Source organism: Strix aluco, chromosome 1, assembly GCF_031877795.1.
Source record: "Strix aluco isolate bStrAlu1 chromosome 1, bStrAlu1.hap1, whole genome shotgun sequence".
NCBI classification, from domain to species: domain Eukaryota; kingdom Metazoa; phylum Chordata; class Aves; order Strigiformes; family Strigidae; genus Strix; species Strix aluco.
In genome coordinates, this window is record NC_133931.1 from 169,033,840 (window position 1) to 169,061,457 (window position 27,618).

Sequence of the window (27,618 nt, forward strand, 5' to 3'; positions counted from 1 at the left end):
AGTTTGTGGTTCTAACATACTCAGGCTTTTGTCCAGTATAGCATAAAAATTACCTGAATTATTGCTGAATGACTATTGAAAAAAAAAAAAAAAAAAAAGCTTTGCAACTTCCCAGAGTTATAAAACTGTGTGAAATCAGGCATGAGGGATGCTCAGGATCCTGTTGTCCTCGCCCAGCCCAGGGAGCTCTGCCTGGTCCTCTCTGAACAGGTCTCTTCTCCCGTCGGGTAGCGCTGCAGGTGAGGCTTACCCTGCTCTCAGATTGTGCAAAATGCAATGTTTGATTTTTTTTTTTTTAAAGTATGTGCTTTTCCTTTTTCCATTTCTATTGATGAATACTGTGCAGTATCTCCTTCGTCTGCTGTGATAAAAGCTCACCTCAGTGTGTCAGTTGGTCCCTCCTCACTTGAAGCTGTTCTTTTCTGCTGTAATGAACAAGGTAGGATCGTGGTTTCTGTAACACAGAGACGCTGTGGTGTTTGAGGAGGAGGCTGTTCCCATAAATCTGGCAGTTCATTTTAGCAGCAGTGAATGGCAAAATAAGCTGCTTCCTGGAGATGACTGGGTAGAAATTGAAACTTAACAGGCATCTGGCTGTTCACGTTTAATGAATGCCTCTTAAACTATGCAAGATTAACAGCTCCCTTAGGGGTGATCATACAGCTTTAGGGCTGTAGATGTTTGGAGTAGATGACCTCTAAAGGTACCTTCCAACCCAAACTATTCTATGATACTTCTGTAGACAATTGATGCTTAGGCAACTATGAAATTAGAAATGACTTAGCAAGGCACAGAAGTTAGATGAGACTCTAGGAAGCGAACAAAACACAATTCGCCCTCCAAAAGAAATTATCTGGAAGGGATGCTTGATTTTGGTTTGGCATGTCACTTATGTTATTTAACCTTCTTCCTTTTAACTAGAGCACACTGTATTTGACCTATCTCTTCTGAAAAAAGATTGTAGTTCTCTGACAAGTTTTTCCACACTTTCAGGTTAGTCTGGCTTCCTGAAAAAACAGAGAGTGGCTAAACTTGCTGCCTTTCTCTGCTCTTTCTGAACTGCTGGGGATATAGTAGTTACTTGCATTTAAGAGGGTTGGTGGTTTCCTCAGAGATGACTGTAGGACTAAACAACAGCATGTCATTCTTCTGGAGTCCTTTTTTCTGTGCAGATTAAAACTTCTAGTGTTCAATGGCTTCCTACCAGATTCAAGAGGAGGATGTACTGGTAGTTAATGATGATGCCACATGGTGAGTTAGTGGGAAGGTTGGGAGGAGAACTCTGGTTTCCTGAGCCAACCATTAAAATTGTTGCTTCCCAACCAGAAACTGTCAGGCAGAGAGTCAGGACCTGAGACGTGACACTGTTTGCCAGCAGAAAGCTGTTGTGGGTCTCATCATCAATCTGTAATGGCTGTATGAACTGTTCCGTGTTAATGGGATTTGGCAGAGGAGAAGGGTTAGGGGTGTCTGGGTTCTTGATATGATGCCATGTATTCTGCCTTAATTGGTACACAGCTTTTTGTGCTCTAAAATCTCTCTTCTTGGTGCCAGTTTAAGACGTGCTGCTGTAGAATGAAATTTGTCAACAGGGTGGAAAGTCCAAGGATATTTCTAATAGCAGAGAACAAGCATCTAATCTCTGCCTCCTGTACGTGCAGATAATACAAATTTGGCTCTTCAGTTTACTCCAGTGTGTCTGAGATGTGAAATAAGAACGTTTTCTCAAAGTCTGAGAAAAGATACTTCTGCTTCTTTAATATTAAAGTGTAGCTATAACATAAGATTCTTGTTGTGTTGCAGTGTTCTGGTGCCACATTGTCACCTTTCCCAGGTCAGATGGACCACTACCGTAGCAGCATTCTACTCGCTGCCATTGCTCTAGCTGCAGGTAGGGCATACAGCACAGAGACAAACCAAATACACACCCAGGTAGTCTTAAATTTTTACGCAGATACTGTTGAAGGGGGAGAGTACCAGACACAGGAGAGCAGAATGACTTGTTAAAAAGATCGACTGTGGAACGTTGTTGATGGGATCAACCTTTCTTTGATTAACTAAGGCAAGAGAGTCTTTGGAGGCCAGCTCCATGTGGTGGATACAGGCACTGGTTACCAACTGTAGGACTGGCTTCTTGAGGCCACCTTGGCCCTCTTCCCCTTTCAGCTTATTTCCTTCAAACTAGCACGGGTCAGTAGATGAGAGTTCATCACTTGATGATGTTCTGAATATGTATGTATTCTGCAAACCATGGACTTTGTTTAAACGTAAAGCTATATAATATTGTGGGTTTTTGCAAACCAATTGAGTACATAAATCTGAAACATAATGGTGAAGAACTGAAAGACTTGATTCCATTTACTCTTTGCACCCACAGAAAAATACAGTCCCTCCAGATACACATTTAAAGAGAGGTAGTGTCACATGGATGCAGTTAACACCCAGGCGAGCATCTTACTTCCATAGGATACTTCCATTTGCAGTGTGTTTAGTGTAAAATACAGTCGTAAGAGAAGCTAGATTTTCAAATACATTTAAGTTGATACAACATTGTCTCTTTTGTAAAACTCAGAATTACTCTGTGTGCTGGTTATAGCCCAGAACTACATACTTAAACTCTAATAACTTAACCCACCCTGCCCATTCTAATTGTTGTTTATGGATGTCATCAATCCTGCTGAGAAACTAAGGTGCAAGTGATATTTTGAAAAGGCTAGCTGGCATTTTGCCCATTTTATGGGGATGACATATGAAGTCTAACTTTGGGGTCAAGCTTTGGGATTATACAGTGGTGAGCCCAGTGCAGTGTCTTTACTCGCAGGGTGTTTCACTGAGCTGCATGCTGGTGGGTCTCAGAGCTGTCCTGTGCCACCTTTACCGTTGGTGATGGAGGCACTGAAGATGTTTATTAATAAACTTGAAATATGGCTGTTTTAATAACACTACAAAGTGAGCATGAAGATGGAAAGATTTGCTTGGGTAGTCAAACCCAGATTCTAACTACTGTAGATAGAGGAGTGATTTCTTTAATAAACACCTTGAAAAAGATGTGTTTTCCTGTCACAGCTCGTGGGCTGTTTCACTGCTTTCACTCCCTGAGGGTTACTTAAACTTCTAAATTCCATACTAAAGATACTGTGGAAATGATATAAGCAGTTGTTCTGTGCAAATATTGGCTTTACGTTTGAGGAAACACTTCCACCTCCCTAACAATTACCCAGTAAACTTAAGGAGGAGAATCTGTTCTTTTTCCTTCTCTTTTTTTGCTGAGCTAAACCACTTGAACTCTTAGTCTTTTCAAGATATTCAAGAAAGTTTTAATATTGTTGTCCACCTTCAAGTCCCAAGTCATCGTTCTTTATTGTTTATCCTGGGATGCTGATTGGAGCTGCATGACGTGTTTTGCGGAAGAAATCTTGTTGTGGTCTTACAGGGCATTAGTCCACCCCATTCTCTAACAGACATCCCTTGCCTCTTGGGCTCCTGTGTTCTCTCATCTCTTCATCCCACAGTTCAGTCTCTCTCTATTTGATTAGTAAGCTCAGCCTGTGTTTCTCTTTGAACTCCCTGTTTATGTCATAAATCCTGTTAGTTCAGTGTTTCGGTCCCTCACATGACTTTGAATTTCGTAATGTCAAAACTTCGTTTCGTGTCTACCATTCTGTTACGCAAAATCACTTAATTTTTCCTGGATGGCATCCTAACACTGTTTGCTGACTTTATCTTTTAACTTCATTTCATCAGAACTCTTTCTAATCTCTAAGATTAAAAATAAAAATATTAAGCCTGAGTTATTCTGGATTCTTGATCTTCAAATTCTCATAACTAGTTATGTTCCTCCAGCAAGATAATTCCCCTCTTGACATTGCCTTGCCACTTGTCACTTAGCCAATTCTTTATTTACCTTTATGTCATTTCCTTGTGTCTCCAGTTTCCCTAACATTTCCCTTGGCTACAGATTAAAATACTTTGCTTTCAGCGAAGTCAAGTCTTCCATGCTTTGTCCAGGAGATCTGTTGCGTTACATCTCTTACATGAACACTATCCTGTTTTTCAATGCTGCAAACAGCTCATCTTTCAAAATGTCACCCACATGAAGACAGTTTTGCAAGGTGTTAGGGAGTCATCAGTGTCTCAATCTTACAACCAAAATGACCGATTCTGCTTGAAAAAATAGAGAAAAATCTACATTTATATGTATATTGCTTGAAATTTTAGATAGTTTAATGCAATACTGTGTTCTGCTAAAGCCATAGTCTCAGATTCAACGTGAATGGGAACCAAATAATCATTAAAAGATCCAAATTGAGTTGCCCAGCTTAGTAGCTGAGAGTTGAGGAAGATTAGATTTACCTGGTCAGACCTTCAGTTAAAAGAAACGTGTATATATAAACTCATTATTGGGTTCAACTACCAGTTGTGGGTTTTGTGTTGACTACAGAAGAGCCGGTCTTAAGGGCTGCATCAATTTTCATACCTCTTATTCTTCAGGCTGTTCATTACAGCGATTTACTCGGAAGCCAGCCTTGAAAGGCAGTCCTGCTTGTTGAAGGAGTAATTGCAGGAATACTTATGTTTGCTCTTCAGGATTATGGTTAGTTGAAGGTGAACTGATTTCCACGGGTGCCATCATTGCTGAGGCTTGTGCTGCTTTCCTGTCTCAGTAGCATCTATGATCCTGCTCAGGTTGCTTCATAAAAATGTTTCAGCACTAAATCTCAGTGAAGTGAACAGGCTTAACCAGAGCAAGATGTCTCGATGCGCATCTTTGAACTCGGTGGTTAATTCAGTTTTTGTGTTTTAAGCCATACCTCCCAAAAGAGGAGGGGGGCTTTGAGCTTTTTTTCCTCATTGATATACTTGGGAGCAGCCTACTGCCTAACTATGTACAACACTTTTTTGCAGCTTTCAGATGTGCTTTCCAGTCGGTGCTGGAAGCGTGCTGGTTTTCAGTGCGCGACAGACCCACGTTGCACCTTTGCATCCCTCTGTGGAGTGCGGGACAGCTCCTGCAGACGTGGCACGATGCAGTCACCCAGCTGTGTTTCAAGGTCAAATTTTCTGTGTGCTGTTGTATTTTTCCTAAAACGAAAACAAACCAGAAGACTTGTCTCCCCTGACTGCAGAAATGCCCTGCAGTGCGTTCACTGCGTCTCTCGGTGTGGCTGGAGCTTCACAGGCCATGAAAGTCTTCTGACAACCCTGGAAATGTCTGGTCTACTTACTGTCAAACAGAGGAGCATTAGTGGTTCTGCTTTAGCTGTGTGCCTGGGACCCGACTCTGTCAAATACATCTAGGTGAGACAAGTCAGTATTAGAGCAGAGATCTGAGTAATTTTTTTTCTTTACATCTTGGGCTGTGGTGTGAAGGTGGGAGCTCCCATGCAAATACCAGCTGCAGCAGCCTTTCCTTTTAGGTGAACTGCTTCCCTTGGGTGGCTGCGCTCAGTCTCGAGTGGCTTGTCCACATGAATAAAGGTACTTCATTGGTTAGTTTTACAGAGAGAAAATACCATTGACAAGGTTTATTTAGCACTGCAAAACACCAAAAACTCCTTAGTGAGGAATTAAAAAATTCCTAGAAAACTGGCTCTTTACAAGGCTGTAAATTAGGATTTCAAAAGAGCAGAGACAGCATGTCATTTTTCTCATTCTCTGAGCAGAAGCACCCTGAATAGAATTGTGGATTCTTCTAGTATTATGCAAATGGTTTCATGCTTTGATGTCCCTCATGTCATTAGTTTGACACTAGCTGGAATTAATGGCCATAAAACTATATTACAAATGTGGCAGATAGATTTCTCTTGACTGCTTCTGATTCCTCATGTGAGCTCGCCGCTTTTGCCATGGGATTTTAAAAGCAGAAAGTAGGTCACCGCAATGTGTGTGAACATAGGCTGAGAAACGGGCTATAATCTCAGCATTAAACAAACATGACTGTAATGCTGAAGGGAAATTTTCTATTTTAAGCACTTATTTCCATTATCACTATCTCATTCTGCAGAACAAGCATATGGGGACTTCTGTGTACATGCACCCACAGATGGTATTCGGGAAGCAGTAGAAAAGAGACATATATAGAGAGAGATATATATGTGTGTATGTCCCCATATATATATGTATGTATTTATATGTTCAAGGGTGACAATATATATTGTCATTTCTGAATGGTTCCTCTGCATCTCATGTGAAGCAGGAGGGGAAGGAGTGAAAGTGCCAAAATATGTAGGTCAAAAGAAATGAAGCATTTGGAATCTAAGCAGTAATCGAACACTAATGGTTCTGGGGATGGAATTACTGATACTGTGTGGTTGAACATGGAGCAGTAATACATTAAAATTTTTCAGAGTTCTGGACTCTATGCATATTTATAATACATTTTTAGTTCTCTGAGTAGCTTCCTTGCTAACAGCTCTGGGCATCTGGTTTTGGGGATGAGTGTTGGCTTATGATCTAGAAATATCTGAAATAAATTGTTTGGATTTTTTTAACTAGGAGAAGGTTTAATCAGTGAGCTGGTGCTGTCTCTACTGCATGTTTTTACTTATGAGAGCTGAATGAAGATAAGGATAGAAGATAAGGTGGAGAGCAAGTAAATATGATAAACTGGCTATTTTTAGGCAAGTAAAGGTATGAACAGCAGGGAGAAAAAGATGGTGAATTTAAATTCATCTTGGCAGCCAGGGAACGCATGAGTTAAATCTGTTGGGAAGATGAAGTGCTAAAAAACTAATGAAGGCAAATGATTTGTATCTATAGGCAAGGCATTTTCAGATGATTACTAACATGGCTGTGTCAGGAGTTCTTTAAAGGGTCTGGAGAAGAGTGGAAACTAATAAAAATGGAAGCTAGGGCTTAAAGCTCCAGAGATTTAGAAACTACACATATTACGGTACATAATGATTTACAACTACTGAAGTGCATGAGTCAAAAAGAAGGGGCTTTCTAATTTATTAGGCATAAGAGAAGGTTGAAAGAAAACTGTTAAACAGAGATGAAGGAGAAAATGATGCAAAAAAGGCTACAGTATTCAGACCCTTGTCTCCTCTAGTTCTGTTTTATATGATTTGATTTGATAAGTAATGCTGTTTAACAGGGCTGTAGCATAGGCCTCAACAGCAAATCTGTAGAGGACAGATCACAAGATCAGCCTCCAAACCATCGGCAGTTGTGTCGAGCTCACAGGGATGGGGGTGGAAGGTCCCCGGCAATGGGAGAGGGCAAGCACCATACCTGGGTTAGAGATGTGGAGCATTGCTAATGTGCAACCTAATTTAAATTAATATATTAGAAAAGTGATGAAACAACCAGTTTACAGCCAACTAGAGAATAGCAGGGTAATAAACAGGATGCACTGTGCTCTGGAAACAGTCTTTCAAGTTTCTTTTGTTTGACGAGGTAGCAGATGAGGTGTAGGTAGGATGGGATGCAGGGAGTAAGAATGTTTCTTTAACATGACCCCAGTTTCATAATTTGCTTGTTAAGTTTTGGGAGGAGATGGCCAGTTTTATGCCCCCTTCAGTTGGAAAAAGAGCTCTTGGAAAGTCCTCACGGATGGATCACTTCCAAGCAGTTGGCTGGACACTTCATATATGGTGGTGCATGGACCTTATTCTTGTATGTGTTTCTGTTTGTAAATATGACTTTTAAAAGAATACACTTGGAGATCGTGCTCATTCCATAGGGACTGTAAGTGCTTTTATTTATTTATTTTTTCTTCTCTGGCCCTGATTACATCTGACAAAAGAATTCAGCAGAAAAACACTTCAACGTTGTCAGGAGGAAACTTGGGAATTGTAACAGAACACAAATGAAATGCGGCTCAGCACAGGAATGCAGCAGCCATGTCATGGGACTCCTAGAATGGTTTGAGTTGGAAGGGACCTTAAACATCACCCAGTTCCAACCCCCTGCCCCGGGCAGGGACACCTTCCACTAGCCCAGGTTGCCCAAAGCCCCGTCCAACCTGGCCTTGAACCCTTCCAGGGAGGGGGCAGCCACAGCTTCTCTGGGCAACCTGTGCCAGGGCCTCACCACCCTCACAGGGGAGAATTTCCTCCTTACATCTAATCTAAATCTCCCCTCTTGAAGTTTAAAGCCATTTCCACTCATCCCATCCCTATACCCCCTGATCAAGAGTCCCTTCCCCCCTTTCCTGTAGCCCCTTTCAGTCCTGGGAGGCCACTCTAAGGTCTCCCCGGAGCCTTCTCTTCTCCAGCTGAACCCCCCAACTCTCTCAGCCTGTCCTCACAGGGGGGTGCTCCAGCCCCACGAGCATCTTCGTGGCCTCCTCTGGCCTCGCTCGAGCAGGTCCGTGTCCTTCTGCTGTTGGTGCCCCCAGAGCTGGACCCAGCAGTGCAGGGGGGTCTCAGGAGAGCGGAGCAGAGGGGGAGAATCCCCCCCCTCGCCCTGCTGCCCGCACTGCTCTGGGTGCAGCCCAGCACACGGGTGGCTTTCTGGGCTGCGAGTGCACATTGCTGGCTCACAGTCAGTTTTCCATCCACTCATACCCCCAGGTCCCCACAGGAGTGTTCTGCACGAGGAGGTAGAGGAAGTTATTCTGCTCCAGTTGCTTTCGGTGATGACTTGGCTGGGTAGCTCTGCCCAGTGTCTGTTGAGCAGGCAAATGGAAGGCAGTCTGGGGACTTGGGGAATGTGATGTTTAACCAACCTGTGAAAAGACATCTCAAATATAAAACATTTTTCATGAAGAGAACAGTAATTGGTTGGTCCGTCTGGTATGGGCATGGGATAAGAAGAAATCCTGTGGTATCTTATGATCTTAAAGATAAAGAAGCACTTTGGTCTAGCTGAAGAGAAATTTGCAGGCTTATTTTTTGTGGTAGTTTGGGTAAATGTGATCTAGTCTCAATGCAGAAGGATAAAGCTTAGAGAAGGTTGGAGTTCCTCAACACAAGTTACTAAATCATCATCAGATGGTATATAGGGGATATTTTCTTTAAGAATTTTACTGGCTTTTTATGCCTCAGGTTTTTTTTTTTTTTTTTTAAATCTACCCTTGGATTTCCTGGGGGTGGAGGGCACTGTGCTTCGAAAGTTCCAGTTCGACTTGCAGAACGGCAGAAGCTTGTGCATTAGCTGCTTTTCTGTGTTTATGGTGCCCTGAACCCTCTTTAGCTGTTGGCCTCAATCCAGGCTGCAGCTCGGGGTCCCCGATGACATGTCCCAGGGAGCGGCCCATCATCTCAGCTGGGCTGCAGGTTGTTCCTGGGCCTCTGGCTGCTGAGCATCCTCTGCTCCTCAGCTCCGTGGGGTCACTGCATGTCCGAGAGGTACGTCGCAGCACATGTCTCAAGGGCAGGGCTTGCATGTTACCAGCTGTTTATGCACAGCATCTGTAGATCCTGCTCATTTTCCAGACTTCTGGGTTGCATGTCTGGGGACAAGTTTTTGGTTTTACATAGCGCTGAGGGATCTGGTGGAGTTGAGAACGGTCAGTGTGAGGTTAATGGTTGGACTGGAGGAGCTTCAAGGGCTTTTCCAACCTGGAGGATTCTGTGATTCTGTTTTCTCACCCTTCCCCACCCACATCTCCAGAGGTTTAGGGGATACCCGTGTCCCTGTTCAAGAGGCTACTTCACTTGCCCTGGAGGAAGAGGACTCCCAATCCTGGAAAACCAAAGTCCTCGCACCCCACAAGGGTGGCAATTCATGCCTCTGTATATCCATGTTTGAAAGGCTTGTGTACTTAAGCTCAGCACTGACCTTTGCTGAACGAATCCTTATGCTGGTACCTTGCTTCTGTCAGCACTGACCTTTGCTGAACGAATCCTTATGCTGGTACCTTGTTCTGTTCTTCTCAAAGGCTTCTGCTCTGAAGCACTGTGCAGTTTTTTGACCCTGGATTAATCTGGAGCATGGTCTGTCTTCTCAAAATGTGCCACTGCCATGTCTGAGATGCTGCTCCAGCCTCTCCCCCTACCCCGCAGAAAGAAGTTATAATTGTGTGTTTGAACTGGAGCATTTGCCTGAATCAGTATAAAGCTGTTTAAATTTGGCAACAGGCCTTTCAGGGGAAATAGCTTTTTCCTGCTCGGAACAAGGGATGACAGCGCTCTGGGTCACAGCTCTCTGCTCTAAACTGCAGTGTCACTGGCTTGTGGTGACAGCATAAGGGACACGCTCTCCCTGCTCGGGGTAGTACCGAGCACGGACGGGCTGTAGTCCACTGCAAAAACTCTTCAGGGCTTCCTTCCTCATGCAGTGTCGCAGCACTGGCAGCTTCCAGATTGCTCTGGAAGTTTGGAGGCTTTTGTAGGATGTTAAAGCAACATAAATCAGTGTGAGACTTTATGGAAGGGCAGGTGATACTTATTTTAAACAAAACTTTTTTAAAGTCATGATTGTTTTTGCATCACTTTCACTCACAGACCTGTGTACTCACGAGTGTGAGATCTCTGGGCTCAGGAGCTCTGGCCAGGTTGGTAGGATGGGGGATGAGAAACTGGCTGATTCTCTCACATCTCTTGAGCTCCCCTCCGGTGCCAGCAAACTGGGTTTTGGACAGGTCTCATATGCCCACCATAAGGAGCCAGTAGTTCCCATGCTGTTGAGTCTTTTGCCTCAGAATTTTACTTATTTCAACTTCATAAATGTTAGGCAAGGCCGCTTGGTCAAGATGTTCAGATACCTTCTTGCACATTCTTCTCCTCTGAGGCTGTAACCAAGGCCAGGGAATGGGGAAGTGATTTTGCTGACTCAGTCTTGGCGTTATTGCTTTGGGGTTTCTATATGTAGACATGTGCTCTTATTGTCTGCATCTTGGGCCTGTTGAACAGGTTTGTGGGTTTTTTCAATGGATTTGGAATGAAATATTCACTACCAAGGATGTGTAGAAGGCCCTGAGCTGTAGGAAGGAACCCCAAGTGAAACAGTAAAACTTGCCTTAGTTGTATCGCTTGGCTCTCCAAAATATCAGATAAGAAGAACCAAAAAGCTCAAGAACATCAGCAAGTAAAAATATTCAACCATGATTCAAGTGTCTGAAGCTTTAAAATGCCTGGTGACACCGGCAGGATTCCTGTAATTCTCATCTTCCTGCAGAAAACACAAGTGGCATTCTCTTAATTCACCAAACAGGTACCTGCTCAGAGTAACAATTCAGGGGTGAAAGAATTCTCCTAAGTAGAGCTATTTTGTTTAGGTGTACCTATGACAATGCTGTGGAAGTAAGTCTTTAGAGAGCCTTTTGTTTAGAACTAGGCCTTCAAGTGCCTCTGTTATTAAAAAATGTAGTCCATTGAGTGCACTTCTAGATGTAGGAATTTAAAGAGAGTATCTGGTGGAAGTTGTCCTGCATGGCAGTCGGGAACATTGTCAGTGATCCGCGAGACTTCTCCAATAACATCTGAGATGTGTTAACAGATTACTCACTTCCTGAGCATCTGACATTCCCAACGGGAAGCAGGAGCATGAGAACAAACATTGCTGTAGAGCAATTAGAGCTGAGGGTGGGATGTGTGCTTTCTGTGCATCTCTGGTTCTTGCTTTCAATTTATCATGAAGCAATCTCTGCTGAAGGGAATCTCTCTTTTAGGAAGAATAAGAGGGGAAAAAGCTATACAATAAACAGTAAAAACAGCATTTTTTTTTTCCTTGCTTTTTTTTTTTTTCTTAAAGGCAAAATGTGAACCTTGTGTTGAACTTTGAAGTTACTGACTTTGCATCTTTTCAGTTAGGAGATACTGGTTCTGACAGTCGTGTGCACTGAGCTTTTTTAGCATTCTGGATTATATAACAGCATGGAATTTCAGAAAGAAAGCAATAAAATGTTTCTTGACTTGTCAGCACCATCTGAAATGCCCTGTGGTTTCTTGAAGACCTGTAATATATTCCTGATTTTCTTTTTCCCATCTAACTCAGTGGTGGATTTTAAGTTGCATCTCACTGCAGCAAATTAAAGTATTTAGAGTAATCTCAGCCAGCACTAGTTCCTGGTAGTTAAGCCTTTATCTTCTGCAAGGGCAGAAGTCTTTTTCTTCAAAAGCAGCATCTGAAGTGTCTGCAAAAGCTTAGGAAGCTGGAAGGGACCTCTGACATCTTGAGTCCAACCCCCCTGCTCAAAGCATGGAGACTAGAGGAGGCTGCTCGGGCTCTGTCCAGCTGGGTTTTGAGCTATCTCCGAGGATGGAGACTCCACAACCTCTCTGGGCAACCTGTCCAGTGTTCAATTTCCCTCAGATTTTTATTTAAAAAAAAAAAAAAAGGTTTAAATGGAGTGGCCTGTATTTCAGTTTGATAAGAGGAATGTCACTGGGCAGAAAGCAACCAGTTTGGCTCTGGTCTGGATAAATTCCTCTTCATCAAGGCTGCCAGCTTTGTGCTTTACATATTTATTAAATGCAAAAACTTCTTTAATCTTGAGCTCTTATCCTCTTGGATAAAAATGTACAACTTCCTTTGGTAGGCTGGTCTACGTCCTTTTCCATGTTGTTGTTTGTCTATGTTTATCCCTTTGATTTTGGGCATGAGTGAAGCTTGTCTGTAATACTCATTTACAGTGATTTTAAGATCCTTCACTCTGAACTGAAATAGACAATATTCTATTTTACAAAATAATGAAACTGCTAATAAAACATTGAGAAGATATTCCTGCGAGGTCCTCTGTTTACTCTGAAGCCAGCGTGCACAAAGAGAGCGCTGAGCATCTCTGAAGAGGTACCGTGTAACCTTTCAGGTGAGGCTTCTGTGTCCCTTATCCTAAGTAATGCGTTAACGTCCGAGTGAGGGAAGGAGGAGGACCCACGTCGTCTTGGCTGCGTGTAGGGGTGTTTACCTGCTGTTGCACACGTCAGCCGTCCTATATAAACATTGGTTAGCATATTGAAGGTAGTACCTCTGGGTGTGTACATAAGTCTCATGAATCCATATGCTGGGAATCAGAAGTTGCTCGTGTTAGTAACTGCCCGTGGCGGCCAGTGCTCAGAGCCTCGCCTTGCACAGGATCCAGGTGCTACCAAAACAGCTCAAAATCACATGCAGAATATAAACATTTGCATGTTACCAAGCCCCTGCCTTCTAACAATGCTTCTTAAAGTTTCTTCTAAAAGGTAGTAGTATACCATACCCTGCAGAGGTGGTGTGGACTTTCATTTCCTTTGAGGTTGGTGAGAATTCACTGCAGGGCATGGCTTGTTCTGCCGACTGGCAAAATGTTGGTCTTAGGTGGCAGTTTGAGGCAAACTTGGCATCCGTTTCAGATCCTGAACCAACGCAGTGATCTGGGCAAATTAGCTTTAAGATCGGCTATAGGAATGAAGCTCTTAAGCTTCTCTTTTTCTGTTTGCTTGGCTTGGTGCTGGCAGGGACATCTCACGGCTGCAGACTCGTTAATTGGGAAGGTACTTAACCTCTAGCTGGAGATCTGGTCAGTCACCTATCAAGATTAGCATCTCCTGCAGCGAAAAGGGTTTATCATGGTAATCCTCTACTAAGAGTGCTCCTTGCTGGAAGTTCACTCAGTGGTGTCCTGCACATTAGTGGGTACAGATTTTTTAATTTTATTTTTTTTTCTTCTGGAGGTCTGAGCACAGCAGGCTGCCCATGTTGGGAGCGTCTGTGATGTAGGTTGCCAGAAGTGCTGTTTTGTATGGATTAGCTTCTGAATTGGCTTATGTGACCATGCTGATCATTGCAGAGCAGATGATAAAACAAACAAATCAACACTGTCAGCAGCCCTACTAAATGTTTTGCGCTCTTTCTCCGGAACCTGCCGTGGGATCAGTTCAGCAAAGGTGCTACTTGCATGGGAACTGTATTTTTACTTTCAGAAGCAAGTTTGCTTTGTAAGTATGTTGTTAATGGTATCTTTTTTCTTTAATCAAGACTTTCTAAGCTGTAATCCTACATTGGTTTATATTATCAACAGTCATAACTGGATTTTCAACTATCACCAAGCTTTAATACTTGCTAAAATTACTTTGCAGGTCTGTGGGATCTGTCAAATTTACATTTGGTGTTGAGTACATTACCTGCTGCTGATACGTATTAACAGGCGCTTTCAGGATTGATCGTTATAACAGTTTGACTGGTCGTTTTTGTTTGCTTTTATTTCTTTTATTTGTAGATCCCATGTGTGATTTGGGAGGGTCTGCAGGACTGGGTTTGGAACAGAAAAATTCTCTTTTCTGCAGTCCTTGGGACCCTGTTTCTGAGATCACGTTTCTTGTGTCCCCCCAAGTTTGCTTGAATAAGGAGGAACCGAATGTTGGGATGGACTGGGGACGACAAATAAGCTGGAAGTGTCCACTTTATAGCTGTATGGTAAATAGCGTTGCAAACCACTTCAGGAATAGCAAGGGAGTGTTTGCTCATGCTGATTTTGATACAGCAGTCTTTGCTCTCCGCTTGCATTGCTGCTGGCGCTCGCGTAGCGAAGGTCAGCGTCAGCCTGCCTGCGGGCCCCTCGCGCAGCTAACCCCATTCCTCCTTACCTCTGGTTTTCTGCTGGAAAGCAATGGTTTGGCTTTGGTTTTCATAACAGCATCTGTTATGAAAATATTACATGAAAACTATGCAAGTCTTTGGTTTATATTTCTGATGGTTTGGCAGAGGCAATTCACAGCTGCTTTTGAATCGCCTTTCATCTGGCTTTTGGGGCTTTTGCTAGAACTGAGGGTTTGCAAATACCAATGTAGTTTTGCTCAACTGTTACAGGAGTTTGATTTCATCTAATGTCACATGTAAATGTTTCCCTTTGCACTTCTTTTTGTCTGCTGCCTTACTGTCCTGTTTATTGCTTTTCCAGCCAGGTGTGTGGTTGAGGGAGGTTCCCCTCCTCTTTCGTTAAAGGCATGAATGCAACCCGTCTGCTAAAACAAAACACAAAACCTGTAGTTTTTACTTCTGGTTTACCTGTTTGACCCTAATTCTATGTTCTTTCCCTGTAAAGGTCTATTATTAATAGTAATATGCTAATATGTATTTGAGGTCTAGTACTAACTAGATTTAGTTAAAATATTTAAGAGTTTAATCAGTGTGTGCTCTACAGCTGATCAGACTTAGCGTGGGTCCAATCCAAAAATGAGTTAGTCATCATTGAGAAATTCCATGTCAAATCTTCTGAACTGCTCCCAGGCCTCTTCCTCACACTAACAAGGACATTTAGTGTCTCCTGGGTTTGGTGGTTGTTTTTTTTTTGCTTTAAATAGAGTTTTATAGACAAACGAATGACAGGTTCCTGTCCAGAAGAATTTACAATAGAATAGAATTAAATCCTTTGCTACTCTCCACCACAAATAATCATAAATAATAATGTCTCTTGACACACATAGTGGCACTTTATCTTCAAAGTACTTTGCAAATCTAAATGATCATTGTCTGTCTTAATAAAATATTTCTTGCTTAAATGGTCAGCCTTTAAGCTACCCTCAGACTCTGTGATCAGCCAGCATTGCCTACGCTGATTTTTCTGCTGAACACGAGGGGGTTATTGCCTTCACGTGTCGCCTTTCCTGCTTGCTTTTGCACATAGTTATACCCTGTCCTTTGCGTAGAAGAAGCAGAGCTGTCGTAAAGCTTGGCCTGGGAAGCTTCTGTATCCTCTCTGTTGAAGTCAACCATGTCAAATGTAGTCATTTAGCAGAATAGGAGCCAAAAGCCACTGGCAGAAAAGCAGCATCCACTTGCCAAATCAGCACTGCTTTAGGATGCATGTAGCATCTGCAGGGTTATAGCACGAGAGGTAGGAATAACTCTGCTGATGGTCAGATATCGAAATTATTCAAAGGGAGTTCTTCAGTGCTTTCTCTTGGTGTTTACACAGAAGCGAAGTATTAAAAGATCTTGTGTTTACTAGAATGATACTTTGAATTCCCATTCTCTGGCCCTCAGAATGCATATAAGGGCAAAAATAAATGCATTTTATTTCTATTTAGTTGGATCTGAATAGGAACTCTTCTACAGTTGTGAACTTCTGTTATAGGATAATATTGCTTCCCGTAGTTAGTACCTGTCTTGTCGTGGTGTGTTAGTACCCAACCTGCAGCTGGTAGGCAGCGTTCTCTGTATTTTGAATTTCAGTAGGGAAAAAAAACCCAGAAATGTTTCCAGCATGTTACTCGTTCAGTTGTTTCTTGTGGGACACCCAAGTTCAAACGCTGGTGCCATGAGCAGTCTTGTGACTGGTCTGTCATGTTTCCCTTTGAAGATCCAGTTCCTTTTTGCTCGCAGCATCCACAGCACAGCGTGCCTGGTACGACGTTTCTCAGCCCCCTGGGAAGTGGAGCACACCTGGGACATCCCCGTTCAGGTCAGCTGAAAGGCAGCTTGGGGACGGCAGCAGTTCCCTGCCAGGCAGGGGGGTGGTGTGGGCAGGGACCGTGTCCTGCCTCCTGCCAAGGGAACTGAGCTGCTGATAATTGAAACCCGGTGACACCCTCACTGCCTCCCTCTAGATTTAGGAGGAGAAGCACTCGCCCAGTGCCCTGTCCCCTCTGCCACCCCACAGTTCATGTAACACCTGGGAGGGAGTTAAAGCTCATTAACTCTTCTGCCTTTCCTAGGGATTATCTCTGAAGTCCCTGCTAAAGTGTATTGTTGTTAATGACTCAAAATAGGAATATGCAGATCGTGGTACCCTCTGACCTTGCAAAGTTTTTGACCCCAGGGATGCTGTATGGCATTGAGTTCCGAGTTTAATTATGAGAAGTAGTATTTATATACTAATCTGAGATTTTTGACATGTTTCTAACTTCATTGAATTGCCTCCTGTTATTGTAAAAATAAAATCTCTGATGAAATGGCTGGAAGCACTGATTGATTTGTACTGGTATCGTTTCATTATTTGGTGATGTAAAACAAACAACCCACCCACCCCACAAAAGCCCTCTTTCATCTTACTCTTTCTCAATCACTTGTTTATTATTATTAAATTTTTACAATCTCTCTGTGAATCTCTGTTCCACCTTGCTATGAATTCTCTATTTGTACCTCAGCCTCCTAGAAGAGACAGCACTTGTTGCTTTTATATAAGAGTCTTGTGTTTTTTAATAATTTCTTCCTTTCTGTTCCTTCTGTGTGTTAACATTGGGTGCTTTTATTAACTGCAGTTTTGCACCGAATTAAGGGTTGTCTTCAGGGATATCTTTTGAGGCATACAATCAGTTTCCTTTCCTGAGTTGCAATCTTGCAAGTGGTACTGTTAGCTCAAGTGAAGGTAAAAATACTAAAAGCGTAACGAGATGTATTGGTGAATGAGTGCGGAATATCGCGTTAGGGGATGAGAGAAGGAATTTGTGTAAATTTTCTGTGTTTCTTTCCAGAAGAAAATGGAAATCAGTCTGAAAGTTTAATGTTGTCGATAGAAGAGTTGACAAATTCAGGTCTCCTTAGAAGAAAAATCTGGGTATTTGTTTTGAGCCCTTCCACTGCATTTGTCATACTTGAAAACTTTATGACTTTTGTTTCTTTTGCACAACTACAGGATCTGGAAATGTGTTTGAAAGCTGAAATGACTGGGCAACAGCTGAGGCTGTGAGGGAGCTACAGCAGAGTAGCCAGTATTGACACAGCTAAAGTTCAGGGTTTTTTGGTGTGAATTTTAACTGTAAATCAAACCTCATGAATATTAGTTCATTTATAGCTAGCTTTCATATGCTGTACATATTGATACATCTCTTATTTACAAGGAGAACTTACTTGATGGCTTGGTGCTTTTTCCCATCCTGGCCATTACAACTCGCTGCTGCTTTTGTTTCTCTGTTGAAGTGATTTAAAGTTGAAGTGTTTAAAAATAGTGATCAGTGGAGACGCGGTTCCCTTCATATCCAAAGCTTCCCCCCAATACACAGGGGTGGACCGCCCTCCCCAAGAGGCCTGCAGCACTTTTGGGGGCCTTTAAGTCCCAGCCTCCCAGGACAGAGGTGAAATCATCTTGTTCATGAAGATGTTGGTGCAGCTGGGGCTGTTGTCAGTGTTTCATACGTCTGCGTGTTGTGACGTGGGTGCAGGGGTGCTACAGGCTCTTGCTTATCCACTAGGTCATCCCAAGGTGCTACAGTGGGAGAAGTGAATAAATAGGCCGGAGCAAAGTGGAGATGTTAGAAAAAACCCAAAACCTCCAACCAAAAAAACCCCCGAAACAGGCACAGAAGGTGAGGAAGAGGGAAGCCCATGGCGTGTCCTAGTGCTGCTGCTGGAGTCTCAGTTGACAGCTCAGCTTGCTTTGTTTTTCTAAACATCTTCCAACTGCTTTGTAAGGACTTCAGGAAAAGGCTGATCTGCATATTTTCAATATTCCTTGTGACAGACCTTACGTAGTTTTATCTTATGTAGTCTAACTTCTTTGTTTCCATGCATTTTTCTGCGAGACGTTTATAGGCTGTGAAAGGTGCCTAGTAAGGCTTCAGTGATAAAATACTTGACTATAACATCTCGAACTGCTGAAGGCTGTTAGTCTCAGTGCAGTTGTTTTTAACACAGGCCAGCAAAGAAAGATTAATGTTTTCCGTGGTCAGATATAAACCATCAGGCTTTGATGTGTTGATGTGTTCAGAGAACTGTCTTTTATTGTAAACTGGAGGAAGATTAGGCCTAAGTGCGAAATATTGTAAGATGTAAGATATAAGATATACAAATAAAGGCCTTTGAGATATTTAGGGAAAAGTTATTCACTTAAATGATTTGGAGTTTGTCTTCCTAGTAAAATAGAGAGCAAAACCATCTTATGGGTACTTTGTGTTTGTGGTGATCCTAACTTTTTTGTAAATACGGTCAGATTCAGGGTGTACAAGTCCATGCCTGAGCAGGAGAGGGAAGGGCCTTTGGCTTCCCCTCTTCCCCACTGTGACCTGATGAGCAAGTTGTGTTCAGCATTTCTGTATTGAGGCTTCAACTCTTTGCTCAGCCTCACAAGTTCAGGGCCTCAGGGTTATTACAGATCATGCATTGATGAAAAAAATCCTTAAGATGAGTGTGAGGAGCTGGTGTAAATCATTCAGCATTTGAAAACAGGACAGCACTCTGACATGCGAGTCTGTTCTCGATCTTATATGCGTATCGAGATGCAGAAATTCCCATTGTTCTGTTTCTTATATTTGAAGAGTTGGATCAAAGCAGTAAAAAATGGATGTTCATGGTCTCTAGTTTGCTAATGGTTCACATTAACTGTTGGCCTCTGAATGTCACATCATGCAATAATCTATTTTAAATATTTTAGATTAATGTTTCACTTTTGACTGTGTCATTTTCTTCTCTAATTTCAGCATTCCCAGGAGAAATCATGGATGAAAAGCTGTCTTACCAAGAATTTCTCGATCGCAATGACTCCTGGACAATGGATGACAGAGACCTGTGCTTTGAACCACAGCCCGTATTCAAACCCATGGAGATGGCTGGTATGACTGTATTACTCTTAAAACTGCAGCATCAGTTATTTTATCAGTTGTGTACCGTGATAGGGTCCTAGCCTCTATCCCTAAGGGTGGTTTTGTTCTCTTGCCTTGTACTCACGTCTGTGTTCTTTAGGATGTGTTGCTCTGTTTTCCTAAGACGTGTAACACCTTGACACCAGAGTTAACTTAGCACATCAAGCCCCTAACTTGCCCTGGAGCATGGTCTAGCAGGTTAAAAATGGAGTTGGAGTTGCTAGTCCGGTGTGTTAGAGTACACAGAGTGTGGGTGGGCAGATTTCCCCCTGACTTGGCTCACATGGTGATAGCAGCCTTTGGTTGACTCCCACAGTTTAACCACTCTCGAGTACCGTGGCTTTCAGTGCAAACCTCGCCAAAATTGTTGCCAGCTGAAAGCCAGTGTTCCCTGGCTCTCAGAAATGCCAGTTCCAGCTGTCACGTAGCTGTGTCTGCAATGCAGGTTGGTTTGTTCCCGAGGCAGCCTGTGTAGCTGCTGACTCTCTTGAAAATTAAATGAACCTTGTATAACTTGCCCCTGCAAAAAGATACCCTTTCACCCAACAACTTTTACCCAATTTTCTCTCATTTTTGAGAAAGCTTATGGGAAATTACTTGCTAGCTATTGGAGGGTATGAGAAATGTATGTGCTGCCCAGATTATAACAGGCAATAAACTTGGGCAAAATACTGGCTGAAACAGGATGAAACATTTTTTAATATATATTTTTGAGCACTGTAGACATGCTTACTAAATTATTGTCTTGCTATCTGAATCTCATATTTACTAAGAGATTCTGTGAAGAAATTAATATATTGTTACAAGGGTAAGAAATGATTCATGGAACGACTGGAACAAAAGAGCCACAAGTTTCTAAAACGCCGTAGTTGGGTTTTTCCCTCCCATTGCTTTGTTAGATGAAAGAATGGGATGTTGATGTAGTTATGCTCCATAGCCAGATGACAAACTTGGTGATTAGGAGCAATTTACATACCTAGCCCATCACCCAGTATTCTTTTGGCCTGAATAATGCAAATCTGTGGATTCTCTATTGCATGAAACCACATTTCCTTAGGTTTCATGTCCTTAGAGTATCTTTGCACACCTGTACATGTGTAAGGTACCACGTATACTTCAGTATGAAAGTATTCCTCCATGCTGCTCTTCCTGGTACTTTGCAAACAAGAGATTCTGCTTAGAGGTTTGTCGATTCCCATAACTGAGCAGAGGGATCAGAGAGGACAGACAAGCTGTAAGGACTTGTCAGCAGGAGAAAAATGGGAACAGCAGACTCATAAAACTCGATGGGTTTATTAAATATTTTTATGCACGGTCTTTGGAAAACAGTAGGATGATTTCCCTCCCAAGGAGAGACTTCTCTGGTCAGTGGTGTAACAGGTCTCCCAGCCAGCATTGCTGTAATTCCTTGGTGAGAAATGTGGGCAAGGCTGCTCTGCCACTTCTGTGAGCAGCTGAAAGAGTGTGTTTGAGTCTGCTCTGGACTTTGCTGTTCCACACTGCAAACACTGTGCTGGGATCTGGCAGTGGGACCCAGCCCTACAAAGGTAACAGTTACGAGCAAAAATGTACATATATATTTTACACACTACCTGTAATAAAAAGACTTGCTTTAAAAATGTTGTTGTAATGTAGAATGACTAAAACTCAAACATTATCTAACTGCTTGCAAGCTTTGAAAGTGCTACAAGGCCCTTAATCACAGGTGTGTCATTATTACTGTAACTAGAGGTAAGCATCTAAACATGAAGAGTTCCTATTTAAATGATCTACAGTAATATGCTTTTATTAGTTCACAGTCATTAGCAAATTGGAGCTGTGTCTCTGAACAGCGGAGGATACGAGTGTCTATGGAAATGAGCTGAAAAGAAACTTTCACAAACGTTTTGTCAATCTTACCTCCAGCTGTCTAGTAACAATGCTCTCAGATTCTTAACATTCGTCTGGCTTCATAATACTCTAAACAAGCTGCAGATTTTGAGCGAGTAGAGAATTATTTTCAGGGCTCACGTAATGCAAGATGTGCTGATTTCCTGAACTGGCCATATCCCGTCCGTCCAGCCCACCCTTACTCGCCTGCCTTTCAGTTCTCAGCTGCAGCGCCTTTTGCTGGAAGCGTCACCTTGGCATCAGCAGAGCGGCATCGCTTACCAGTCACAAAAATGAAACCTGAGAAGTGCACAGGCCCACTCGGAGTCTGTGGAGATCTTTGGAGGCGAGAATCAAAAGTTCAGCCATAACTCCTTCCACTCCTCCCCTTTCTCCCTCTGGAGCAGACAGGGTTCAGTCTGGATCGCCCATTTTTGTCATGTCGTTTAAGTACTGGACAAAGAGGGGAGATCATCAGCATCTCTTTTAGTTTTTAAATTGGTTTCAGTCATGATGGTTTTTTGTGGGTTTTTTGTTGGTTTATTGTGTTTGGGTTTTTTTTTTTAATTGGAAAAAAGGCAGTTACTTAGTCTTGGTAATACTGTTTTAAACAGCTCGAAATTAAAATTTTCTACAATTATTAAAATAATTAAAATTTCTACAATTTACTCTGAAGTAAGTCATTGTCTTGGCATCTCAAATAGTCTGACAGAGTTATAAAAGAATTTGTGCAGCTCACCTGATCCTGACATCTTGGAGCACTGTGGGCATGTGGACATTTGAAGTTTGGCTGTCATCCCCATCGATAGCATGACATTAAAATAATATAAAACATAGCACAGATAGCCCAACATAAAATAACTAGCAGCCTTCAGCTGAATCCCTTTTAATTGTGCTTAAGCAGCAGAAATCTGTGCAGTGTCTGAAAATTGGTGTGTGACAGCCATTTCGGGAACAGAAAGTTCTTCAGCTCCCGGGTAATGCAACGTGTGAGATAGTTGTGAGAAATGTCACTCGTCTGCGAGAGGCCACTTGAGTCGAAACCTCTCACTGCTCGGCTGTGCCTGTCTGGAGAGAAGTGCAATGTACGTGTGGCACAAACCAGCGAGATGTGCTAGGAATCATTGACCCTAGAACACATCCAGGGGTTTGTAAACTGCAGAATAATTTGTTTGAGATGAATGCCACATTCCTTCCCCTTGCAGTGTCTTGCCCTTGACTGTGTCACGGTGACTAACTCATGGAAGGGTCGTCTTTTCTTTGTTTTATTCTGTCAGTGAGGTCATCTGTATGCTCTGTGACTCATGACATTTCAGTTAAGGAATCCATTTTATCAAACTCAGCATGGTGGTTCTCTCTGTCCTGTCTGGTTTGAATGCCCGTGCTGATCACTTGAGAGGAAAGGAGATGTGTGCACACAAAAAATAAAACTCGCAGGAAAGGAATTTTCTCTTGATGAATCTTCAGCTGCAAAAGAGTGCCATCTTTTGCTGATGACACTGATATATACTTAAAACACAGACCAAAAGCAGAACAAATATCCATTTAAAACACAGACCAAAAGCAGAACAAAGCTCATGCACATTAGACCAACTGAAGCTGACACGAGACAACTTGCAAATGTGGACTGAAGATCCTGACAGCCCTCACCAGTGTGTCTGGTCTGGAACTAAGGGTGAAGGCTGCTCATCTGCCTGGGACACTGGGAAATGTGATATTTTCCTCTCTGGCTTGTAACTCAGTTAAAACACTGGCCCATCAGTCAGTTTATACTGGCGTACTGTTCTTGGGGAGGAGTGCATGTAGCTTACACAGGCTTTCCTTGGTCTGCTGTTGAGTTAACTGATCCAGAGCTCAGCCGTTGTTCATGACTCAGGTTATGTGTCCATCAGGTCAGAAACAGATGCTTCCTCCTTGAGAGGAGGAGACAGGTTCTCCATGCAACAGTCATAATCTAAGCTTGAGTCAGTTTTCCCTAGGAAGCAGTCTGAGCAACCGTGCTTTACTGTTGGGCATAAATTCGAGTTATGAGCATGTTTGCCCCGATAAATAATCTTGAAAGCAGCTTTCCCTTGGAAGTCCAGTGGTGGTGCCAAGTGCATCTTCATCTCATTTTTAAAATAATCTCACTCTGCATCATATCTTTCCCCTGTGTGGTGACACCGGCCTTGTTCTTGTCTCCTACCAGACCCCTTCAGCATGCACAGAGGGGAAAATCTGCCTGATTTATCATTTCCTACTGACATGAAGAATGTGCCGCTGTTCACAGACCATGTTGATGCTTCCAGAAACATCCTTGGTGAGTTCCTTCTTGGCATTTGTCCTTGATGGTCAGGTTTTGGTGTTTTCTCTGTTGACTTTCATGTACTGAAAACTATTAAGATGCTAAGTGCACAGACTATAAAATCTCTTCACGTGATTTTTTTTTTTTTAAGATTTGTGTGTGTGCGCCTAAAGCCATTCCAATAGCTACTTCCAGGAAGGGGTTTTTTTGAAGTATATTTAGGCAGAAGGAAATAAGACATCTAGACAAGCAGGAGTTACCGGTGGCTCTTGTCTTCATGGCTAGAAACCAAATAGATGTGAACTTTCTCCACAAAGCGGTCTTCAGTTTTTGGATTATTGGAGTTTAAGTGGTTATTAGCAAGAATTCATGGCAGCAGAAGCAGGAAGCAAAAGGGAAATAATTTGCCTGTGTTTACTGTCTTATACCTTGTTAAAAAGTTATATATACATACATGACTGCAGTTTGTAGAGGTGAGCTAACTGACAGTGTTGCTTACAAACTTTACCTAAACTACTTGTGAGCAGAACAGAATAGTTTGTTTTCCAAGTGTTGTATAGACTTTAAAATTTGGCGGGGAGTCTTTAGGGCTAGCATGGTGATTAACAAATGGCCTTTTGTTTCATTAGCACCTCATGGATCTATGATGGTACCTGAACAACCTTTCTTGGGGCCCCTGTATTCTCCTGCAGAGGCTCTAGACCCATCAGCCTTCATTGGCCTAGATTCAACTGCAGAATTTCTGCAAGACAAAGCAGGTAAGAAACAGATGTTTGGCTATTACTGTCTGTCTTGCTAGCTGGGTTTGAAGGGTATGCAGCTTGGTGAGCTAGTCCTAAAGAGTCCTGGTGGAGGAGTTGATACATAAAATGAGTCAAGATTAGAAAATACCATATTGTCAATGACAGTGGTTCAGTGGGAATGTTCTGAAGATCTTAGGAGATCACAGAATGGCTGAAGTTGGAAGGACACCTCTGGAGGTCACCTTGTCCAGCGCCCTGCTCAAGCAGGGCCACCTAGAGCCAGTTGCCCAGAAGAATTGAGGAAAAAACCCACTCTATTGGGTCCTTGGGTCAGTGCTGGTTATAACTCTTCTCTGATGGCAAGCTTTCACTAGCAATAATTGCAGAAGAACATGATGTTCTGGTACCATTCTTAAAGGGAACTGAAGAGTTACCTGAGAATGAACTCGCAAAACAGCAGAGTCAATACCTTCAACTGAAAAAATAAAGCGGTGTTAGTGGCAGTGACAGGATTAATGTGTTTGTTTTCTGTAGTGCCTGAAGAACATTGGATGGGAGCTCAGCATGATGTGCAGGGACCAGATGCCTCTTTCTTTGTTGAGCCACCAGGTAAAAAAAGTTTTGATTTGATCTGCAGGGACTGTCTGTGGAGAGTTTCTGAACAGTAGAGGCAGAGCTGCTCTCCTTGTCTGCCTTTTCAAGAAACACAAGGCTGTGATGGAGTGAAGTGGGACCTGACCAGGAAAAATGCTGTTTCTGGTTCTCAAATAAATTTGGAATAGAAATGTGTGTTTTACAGAGATCATAGAATCATCATAGAATCCTAGAATGGTTTGGGCTGGAAGGGACCTTAAAGACCATCTAGTTCCAACCACTGTACCACGGGCAGGGACACCTTCCACTAGCCCAGGTTGCCCAAAGCCCCGTCCAACCTGGCCTTGAACCCTTCCAGGGAGGGGGCAGCCACAGCTGCTCTGGGCAACCTGTGCCAGGGCCTCACCCCCCTCACAGGGGAGAATTTCTTCCTTAGATCTAATCTGAATCTGCCCTCATTCAGTTTAAAACCGTTACCCCTCATCCTATCCCTACACCCCCTGATCAAGAGTCCCTCCCCCCTTTGCTGTAGCCCCTTTCAGTCCTGGGAGGCCGCTCTAAGGTCTCCCCAGAGACTTCTCTTCTCCAGCTGAACCCCCCAACTCTCTCAGCCTGTCCTCACAGGGGGGTGCTCCAGCCCCACGAGCATCTTCGTGGCCTCCTCTGGCCCCGCTCGAGCAGGTCCGTGTCCTTCTGCTGTTGGTGCCCCCAGAGCTGGACCCAGCAGTGCAGGGGGGTCTGAGGAGAGCGGAGCAGAGGGGGAGAATCCCCCCCCTCGCCCTGCTGCCCACACTGCTCTGGGTGCAGCCCAGCACATGGGTGGCTTTCTGGGCTGTGAGTGCACATTGCTGGCTCACAGGCAGTTTTCCATCCATAAGATGTTATTTAACTGCACTTTCTGGTTTAGTGCTGGAAGGGGTGGAGAGAACCCTGCATTTATATAGAATGTTTACTTCTAATTTAGGGTAACAAATTTAACATATGCAGTTCCAAGCCCAATCATCAGTAGATATTAGTGGCATGCCCTTTTGGAGGCATATTGTGTAGGAGGGCTTTAACCCGCTGAAAGCATGCCCTTTCATGGGTTTTGGGGAATTAAGTTAACAGATGTAGATGTGTGCAAAAAATTATGTTCAGCAGCAAGCTGTGTGGATTCCAGACTGTGTCTCCATTCTGTGCAACTCCATTACGGTGAAGGTACCTTAATTTCCAGCTGGGATGTGTGTTCAAGCCTTACTTGACACTAAAATAATAAATAAGATGAGTAAAGTTTACTCTTGAAAAGAAACTCTAAAACTGGAACTTTACTGCTGCCAAGAATTCTAGTCTTTGTACACACTGAGAGTCAAATCTGCTGACTTGAGTGATAAGTCACAGCACTCGTGTTTACTGTTCGAAGGGTTAGTGCAGCTGAGGGCACCAACAAACATAATTCTGGGTCATGCATAAATAACAGAATTTTAAACTAAATTCTAATTGCAAACCTATGTATTCTGTCCAATTATCTTCAGATTCTGCTTACAGTTAAATCTTTGAAGCTCCATTGAGACGTGATTCTGTTGCAGTTACATGAGTACTATGATATTTGATCCATAATGGGATCTTTATTGCCGATTTTGGTGAACAAGCTAAAAAGAGAGTAGTTTGCCACTGGTCCTAGGTAGAAAGTGTTTCTGGAGCTGGTGGCTCTACCTAGGGCTTAGGGTAGAACTGGGATTCTTTGTAACAGAACGTTCCTCAACTTTGTCCCAGCAGCAGCCTCTCTCAAGATACAAGTGTTTTCCTAGGTATTGTACGTATTTCTGAAAATTGACAATAAAAACCAATTCTGTTTTGGTCTGACCCGACGAGGGTGCTGAAGTGGGGGAGCTTACTCTTCAGGGTTGCTGCTGCAGGCAGCACCTTGAGAGGGTGAGTCACATCCTGGCTGTTTGCTGTGGTCTTTGAGTGCTTAATCCAACTTGGTTTTGTGTGCCCAGTGCCCCCCACAGTGACTGAAGCAACGAAGCTGAATTGGCCAGAAGGCCCTGCAGCAGCAGCTCCTGATTTCGCTCCTACTGCAGTAACAGCTTCCCCAGGAGAGGCTGAAGCTACTGATGGACCAAAAGGTGTGGCATCAGGTAAACTTGCTCCAGTCTAAAGATTGGTGCTGGGTTTAGACCCTCCATGAGCAGCTGTAATAGTGGAAAGACATGGGGTTGCCTCTTCTGAAGGAAACACAGGAAGGTGTTAAATTCCGTTGTGGCTAAAAGCTTATGACACTTAAATTGTGTTGGTGAGAAGTAGCAAGTCTACTTGACTTTTCAACTCTAATGTCACAGTCCAGTAACTGATTTAATAACTCTTTACTTTCTCAAAACAGAAAAATGTTAAGGTGTGTCAAGAACGTGGTTATACCATGAGTCTGATGCTATATATAAATACCTTAAAAACTGTCCATTTTAAAGACTCTCTTTAAAACAGAATTTTTTAAGGTGCTTATATACAGCATCAGACTCGTGGTACATTTTGCACGAGTTTTTGTCCAGTTTCTTTATGCTTTATTCCAGTACTTTCCATGATTCACCAGGGAGCATCCATACTACTTTTAATATCTATTTCTTTACTGTCTTATTCTTCTGTAAAATCACAATCTTTAAATTTTATTTTGGAGAGGATAATGATGTCACTAAAAAAAAAGGCAAAACCAAATGAGGTCTAATGCCTAGTGGATCTTTCTGGTTTGGTTCACTGGAATGTTGAT

General features: G+C 42.9%; 1 protein-coding gene across 14 annotated transcripts in view; it reads left to right on the forward strand.

The window, feature by feature from the left end:
• The window catches only part of MAP4 (microtubule associated protein 4), a 165,265-nt gene that overhangs the window by 80,075 nt on the left and 57,572 nt on the right, over positions 1-27,618 (forward strand). For 10 of the 14 annotated variants that reach the window (XM_074844479.1, XM_074844549.1, XM_074844575.1 and 7 more), the window contains 5 exons: positions 19,224-19,355; positions 23,443-23,553; positions 24,168-24,296; positions 24,816-24,890; positions 26,855-26,995. In XM_074844479.1, the coding sequence (XP_074700580.1) occupies positions 19,224-19,355; positions 23,443-23,553; positions 24,168-24,296; positions 24,816-24,890; positions 26,855-26,995 (588 nt within the window). Of the gene's footprint in view, positions 1-13,470; positions 13,806-19,223; positions 19,356-23,442; positions 23,554-24,167; positions 24,297-24,815; positions 24,891-26,854; positions 26,996-27,618 lie in introns of those variants that run through there. The other 4 variants (XM_074844510.1, XM_074844519.1, XM_074844595.1 and 1 more) reach the window with 3 other exon arrangements.